This window comes from Mya arenaria, chromosome 14 (genome assembly GCF_026914265.1).
Source record: "Mya arenaria isolate MELC-2E11 chromosome 14, ASM2691426v1".
In the NCBI taxonomy this organism is placed as follows: Eukaryota; Metazoa; Mollusca; class Bivalvia; order Myida; family Myidae; genus Mya; species Mya arenaria.
In genome coordinates, this window is record NC_069135.1 from 32,852,390 (window position 1) to 32,860,123 (window position 7,734).

General features: G+C 37.0%; 1 protein-coding gene across 1 annotated transcript; it reads left to right on the forward strand.

The window, feature by feature from the left end:
* Window positions 1–1,780: 1,780 nt before the first annotated feature.
* On the forward strand, window positions 1,781–7,216 carry LOC128216021 (FMRFamide receptor-like). The gene is made up of 2 exons (XM_052922616.1): window positions 1,781–1,918; window positions 5,574–7,216. The coding sequence occupies exon 2, from the start codon at window positions 5,584–5,586 to the stop codon at window positions 6,526–6,528; it is 945 nt and encodes a 314-aa protein (XP_052778576.1). The 5' UTR covers window positions 1,781–1,918; window positions 5,574–5,583; the 3' UTR covers window positions 6,529–7,216.
* Window positions 7,217–7,734: the final 518 nt, after the last annotated feature.

The following is a 7,734-nucleotide window of genomic DNA, read 5'->3' on the forward strand; positions in this document are numbered from 1 at the left end:
ACAAACTTGGTAAAGTTGTGCAGATAATCATTATAAATAAATTACTTCAATATTGACAACTGGATGTAAAGATTCATCTTCAACCAATATCCGTACAAACAAAGAATTTGTCGAAATGCAAAATCATATTAAATACTAACAAAAAGAATCTAGCGGAGTCATGTATAGTTATAAAAACGTACTTATTTTGATTGATACAACACTACACTATATATCATTTAAGATTGACGTCTATACCTGTATGCTAATCAAGTATAATGTCCGTACATAACTAAGTACAATATAAAAACAAACGTTACATGAATGAAAGCGATACACACATGATATATGATGACGCATTCGCTTCAGCTGGTCTGACTAAACATACATTGTAGATATAATTATATACTATTTTTTCTTAGCAAATCCTCTTTTTCAGATGTAATTAATTGAATATTTATTTTCAATTAGAACATGTATTATTTTTCATATTTGGTTCTACATCTATAAAATAGGGGTACATATTTATATATATTTATTTATATCTTATATCAGCGTATAGATTACAATCTCGGACACAATGATATTCTTTTTTGTAAGACTTGACATTTGTTGCATTTTCTCTGATCAAAAGGTGTAGGAGTTGGCATCGCCCATGATCCATCCTCAGACGTAGGTCTATACGTCGCTTCTTAGTCATTACATTTTCATAGCTGACAGGAATTTAAACAGAGGCAACATTCCCTTCAAGCAGCATAGGAAGGGTGCGTTGCAAATTACATTTGTGTTTTCAGGTCAGTTGCCAAGGTAGCACTAGGCGGTCAATGCTCTAAGATTTAATTGCCGGTAGGGTATTTCAAAGCAAAACCGCGTCTCATAGCTTTGCCGTTGGCATATGACCAGGCTATGGCCATAACAATTCCAACGGGTTTACTGGACACTTGAAATGGATAGAGTGGTCAGCAATATGTGTTGGGTGTTCTTTCATGATATGCTGGTGGTCATGTCACTGAAGCGCAAATTCTAACAGATGTTTCAACGTCATCCGACCATGTTATTGAAGCGCAACTTCCAACAGATGTTTCAACGTCATATGACCATGTCATTAAAGCGCAATTTCTAACAGATGGATACAGTTACTCTGATTTAGCAGACAGTTTCGAGTGTATCGTATTCAAAAGAAAAACAATATCATAGAAGAGTGCAGATAAGTCGCTTAGTTCGATAAAGACGCACTATCCAATGCTCTGGAGTCTAAAAGTAACGGCATTGCCCGTCCGAAACATCTTAATTCAAATTACTCGCACGTGTTGATATTCTTTGTATACAAGTATCAGGATTATTTTTTCTAAGTGGTTTCTCTAGTTTGTTTTGAACAATGGCAATGCCATACGGAACATATGTACAAAAGTGATGAAAACCATTCATCTCAATAAGAAGTTATTTCCTCGATACTTTGCGCGCAATTCGAGTCTTTTGGAAATATAAGGTTACCGTATGAGTACATTTACCAGCCGAAATCCATTTGGGAGTTTTCGCCCGTGCGTGCGTCTTGAAACTGCTGAAGAAAGAAATAAGTTTAGAATACTAGTACCATAAGAGTGCACTGTTTTTAGACAAATACATTTCGTATTTACACTTGTTCGCATAACAGGCAGTACCAATTCTTACGTGGGGAACGGAATATACCAAGTTGCAGCCTTTCTGGTAACGTCAAAAGTTCTAAAGCCTTCTGACCCTAGTTGTGTATAATTAACCGCATCAAGGCTAAATACATGTTGAATGAGCGCCAATTGTTACAAAAACCATCACTTTGATGACTCCATTCTTCACAGAAAAGATGTTGAATGAAGGCAGCCTGACATAAATGAGAGTAGTAGGCGTGTTTTTTCTTCAGAAATAGTTTTTCTTTGGATTATTTACATTCCTGTCGGAAAGTGTAAGTATTATCTTTGTTTAATTTCAATGAATAAATACGCAATATATTTTTGTTATGTTAGCGAAATCGTATACATGTTTGCATTTTTCTAAAATGTTTGAATCCGTTCAAACCCGTAATTTGCACGTGCATTCACTTTTACGTCTTAAAATAATTCTACCGACAAAAGTTATTTTTTGGTTATATCGATGAGAAAAATAAAATTTAGATAAATAATTTTCTAAGTTTAAAACACATGCTTTTTTGCTGCTATTTTATGGTTTCCGATCGTCTTTGAACACTGTCATAAGCTTTTTCCTTTCTATTTTCGGCCATTTCTAAACTGTTTATGAAGGTCGCGCGTCTTTGACAAGTTTCGTGAAACTGAAAGGTTTTTACTATAAAATGATGATTTGTACGGAATGCTTTTGAACACTATATTTATATGTCGCCATTTTACATGCATACCAAATTTCGTAGAGTTGCACTCTCACAGATTGAACGTGTTGACAACTTGTTTTTATTTTTGTCTTGGAACAAGCCAATTTATGCGAAAATGTATGGAAACCAGTTATATAAGACTGCTGATAAAAAATCAGTTCGTAGATTTTCTTATTTAAGTTAAAAAAAAATGATGTTTTATGTATTTTTCTTAAACCGTTAGTAACGCTTTAAGCCATAAAACATTAATTTTCGAACGGAATTATGAAAATCTGCGATCTGTTCTTTTTTGTCAGCAGTCTTAAATCACTGGTTTACTAAATAAAAATAAAAAGTAATTAAAAAGCGGTAACTTTGTGCGAGTGCAGCTTTAATCACACGTAGCATAGATCTTTCTTATGTAAAGGCCATCGCCTGTTAATCTGAAACACGATACTCGATAGTACGTTGAGTGAAAATGCGAAATCACGAAATTACAATAAAGAAAATACGACAGTACGATGATGATAATACGATAAACTATGGGGTTTTCACCATCGTATTGACGCGTATTCACCATCGTAGTATCTTGATTTAGCGTTTTTGTTATTGTAGTATCGTACTGTCGTGTTTTATCACCGTGCTATCGGGTGATTTCAACATCGTACTGTCGTGTTATCATCATCGTACTGTCGCGTTATCATTCGTTCTATCGCGTTTTCATCATCGTACAGTCGCGTTTTCATTATCGTACTGTCGTGTTTACATCATCGTACTATCGCGTTTTCAACATCGTACTATCGCGTTTTCATTATCGTACTGTCGTGTTTACATCATCGTACTATCGCGTTTTCATCATCGTACAGTCGCGTTTTCATTATCGTACAGTCGCGTTTTCATTATCGTACTGTCGTGTTTACATCATCGTACTATCGCGTTTTCATCATCGTACAGTCGCGTTTTCATCATCGTACAGTCGCGTTTTCATCATCGTACAGTCGTGTTTTCATCAACGTACTATTGCCGTACGGTGCGCATGCTCAAAAAAGGCATTGTCCTCCATGTGACAAAATTTTGGATGCAAGGGTGCGTTTCAGAGAGATTTTACGGTATGCCATTATCGTAAATGTACGATCATAATAACGACCAACATCATAAATGCGTTTAAGATTCGTCTTGTAAACTCTCCAGTTGTTTGGAAAAAAACTAACGATAGCGCAGCGTTAAATCTGAAGTAAAATGACGTTACGTCATATTAACCTGATTAGAGCACCTGTCTTTTTTTATAAATGATACTTCTACTGCTACTGCTACCGGACTGCCGCTGCTGCTGCTACTGCTACTATTACTAGCACTACTCCTCCTCCTACTACTACTACTACTACTACTACTACTACTACTACTACTACTACTACTACTACTACTACTACTACTACTACTACTACCGCCGCCGCCGCCGCCGCCGCCACCACCACCACCACCACCACTACTACTACTACTACTACTACTACTACTACTACTACTACTTCTACTGCTGCTGCTGCTGCTACTACTTCTTCTGCTACTGCTGTTGATGCTGCTTTTGCTACTACTTCTATTCTTACTGCTACTGCTACTATTACTACTACGCGCGATCTCTTTTCTGATTGACGATTTGTTGCTTATGCTGCTATTGTATCTGTAATACAACTTCATCCGGGATTTAACGTGTTGGAGAGGTAGGAAAATCACAGGACCCCCGAAAATATCATTCTTATACGTTGTATTCTTAGAACAAAAGCGTCTAGAATAATCCACAAGCACGTGTGGATTATTATAGACGCATTTGTTCTAAGAACACGACATAATAATGAGTGCTTGCTAGTGACTACTTATACCAATGATGAATGAGATGTTTCTGCCGGGGAACCCGACCCTCCCTAGCAAATTTGGTGTAAATATGATGATAATTGGAAAACAATATAATCGGATTTTTTGAGGCTAATATAAATTATCAAGTTATTATACCTTCAAATCGTTTTTGATAAGTTAACTATTGTGCAACATGGTGATGATGATGCGACAACGACGACAATGTTGTTGTTGTTGTTGTTGACGATGATGATGATGATGATGATAATGATGATGATGATGATGATGATGATGATGATGATGATGATGATGATGATTTAAACGGAGAGGTATTGCATTTGGAAAATTGTTCGAAGATACTGTTTTGACTGGTTATTAATTGGTTTTATTGTATAAAGACAATTAATAATTCAATCTTTATTGTGTCATTCGTTGTTTCCAATATTTCAGATCAATTCAAAGAACGTGATAAAATCTTCAGTTAAAGCCATGATTCAGAGGCTTAATATACGCACCCCTGAAACCGACATTTTGTCACATGGAGGGGAAATTATTGTATGCGCATGTGCACCGGAAGGTCATCTTACGATGATGAAAACGCGTCGCGATGATGATGAAAGCACGTCAATACGATAATAAAACGTGATTGTAAGATGATGAAAACGCGATAGTAAGATGATGAAAATGCGTCAGTACGACGATGAAAACGCGTCGGAACGATGATGAAAACGGGACAAAACGATAATGAAAACGCAACAGTACGATCATGAAAACGCAACAGTACGATGATGAAAACACGACAGTACGATAATGAAAACGCGATATTACGATGATGAAAACGCGATAGTACAATAATGAAAACGCGCTGTACGATGATGAAAACGCGACAGTACGATGATAAAAACGCGACAGTACGATGATGAAAACACGCCATTGCGATAATGAAAACGCGACATTACGATGATGAAAACTCGATAGTGCGATGATGAAAACGCGACAGTAGGATGACGGAAACACGACAGTAGGATGACGGAAACACGACAGTACGAATCATGAAAACGCGATAGTACGATGATGAATATGTGAGAATACGATGATGTTAACATGGCAGTATGATGATGAGCACGTGACAGTACGATACTACGATAACGAAAACGCGAAATCACGATATTACAATGGTGAATACACGATAATGCGATGGTGAAAACACAATAGTATATCGCATTATCACCATCGTACTGTCGTATTATCGTGTTTTTCGTTACCGTACTGTCACGTTTTCGCTGATGAGACTGATAATTTCGTAGTATACTCGTATCATAACACGCAGCCAAGCAGTGAACATTTTCTTTATTGTTGTCTTTGTTCACGTTTCAAAATGCATTTAATTTATATATAATTTCAGTTATATCAACATGACGCCGGAAATACTGGCGACCGTTTTGTTTTGCATGGACGGCGTGGCATCCGCAATTGTTATAGTCTTCGGTTTGGCGGGCAACGCAATGGCTCTATTCATTCTTACGAGGCCCAAGCTGAGGTCCTCCACCTACACGTTCTTGACGGGCCTCGCACTTTGGGACATGGCTGTCCTGCTGGGCACGCTATTTTTCATATCGCTACCTCAACTAAGTGACGATTACAAACGACATGTGTGGCCATTTGTAATGGTTTACGTTTATCCTGCGGTCCTTGTTGTTCGCTTTGGGACTATTTGGACCACCGTTTCTCTGACTGTAGAAAGATATATCGCCGTTTGTATACCACTAAAGGTGACCACGCTATGTACAGTTCATCGTGCAAGGATAATTCTCGTTATCGTCGCCGTCGCAGCAGTTTTGTTCAATGTGTGTAGGTGGTTTGAATACGCAATAACTGAAACTGTTGAAATTCACGACAACCACACAATAGCACTGTTGGGCTACACCGAAACGGCCTTTGGCCACAATGCTATGTTCAAGAGAATCTACTACCAATATATCTATACGATTGTTGTGATTTGTATACCGTTTGGATTATTAGCAGTGATCAATACCCACCTCATGCTTGCAGTCAGAAGATCGAAGCTCGCGCAGGAGACCATGTGCTCCCGGAAATATAAAGAGCACAGAGTTTCAGTCATGCTAACGGTTGTTGTTCTCGTGTTCATCTGTTGCCAAGTCCCCGCGGTAGTTTACAACATCGCCTACTCCATCAATGTCGACATAAAAGACGCCTTCCATTGGCAGGTTCTTTCCTCGTTAAGAAACCTTCTAATTACAGTAAATAGTGCAGTTAATTTCTTACTGTATTACGCACTGAGTAAGAAATTCAGGAGCATATTCATGCAAGTATTCTGCCGGAAACGTATTCAAAAGTGAATTGTGTTTTTATATATATATCCATGCTATACGAGTACCTCAACTTACAATAATGTTCTACCCCAATTATAGAACACCTTTGATCTTATCTAATGCGAAAACGTTTAGGTACACAGGTAACGTTGCGATGAGGATTCGCCCAGAATGGATTTCATAAAGATACGCATGAGTTATAGGTAGCATCGTGTTTTTGACCGGGCGTGAACCTTGATCCTACTTTGCCTCGATTTCCGTAGAGACAAATATTCTGACCAAGTTTTAGTAGAAGAAGATCATACCGAGTGCTGTCATATAAAAACGTTTTAATAGCTTAAGCTTACACACGTACAGTTGAACATGACATATGTGTCTGAGAAACATAAATATTGACCAAATTTCATGAAGAGTTGATAGAAAATATGGCGCCTCTTGGACATTAACTTGTTATTTCCAGCATGTGACATATTGATAATTATTTTTACTAGACATGCATGATCAATAATCAAACATAACACAGATTTTATTCAGAAAAGTCATTCTCACCAAATTTCATGAGCTTTGGGTAAAAAATATGGTGAAGACGGATTCCACAAACTAAACCAACAGTGATACTTGTTATGGTGGCCAGGATTCGGAAGTTGGTCTATGACATAAACATTAATGTCAAACACCAATCATTGCAACTTCATTTATACGGGTAGTTATTTAATCCAAGGGACATTTTAAGATCTAAGTCACTTAAAAACGTCACGTTAAACACTTTGGGTTTTCATACAAACTGAGTGTAATATTTTTGAAATAAAAGTTGAAAATTATTTTGTTCGCCTCCTTGTCTTTTCAAACTAGATTTTCTATAACCAAGGACTACATTGAGCGGAATGTGATATATATGTAGGGATTGAATAATGAAAAAAGGCAAATTGGGTATATTAACTCTTAAAATGGTATAATGAATTCAGGGTTTGTAAAATGCACTTTTTACGGATTTTTTTACTAAGAAATCAATTAAGTGTGGAAAATCATAAAGAGTGTTAAAACTAAGATACTGAATGCCTGAACCCGTCAACAAAAGTTGATATATGCTAAACTTGCTTTGATGTCTATCATTTTTAAATGCATAAGTTACGCGGTTCAGCAAAATTCAGCGTTATTGGTTTATTGATATTATTACGTGATGTTACCAATTTATTAAATAGAAGTTTAAGTATCCGTCAGCTTGTGAGCGAA

What these genes read in the sequence shown, in the direction of transcription:
- LOC128216021 (XM_052922616.1), top strand. Translation starts at nt 5,584, where the DNA reads ATGACGCCGGAAATACTGGCGACCGTTTTGTTTTGCATGGACGGCGTG.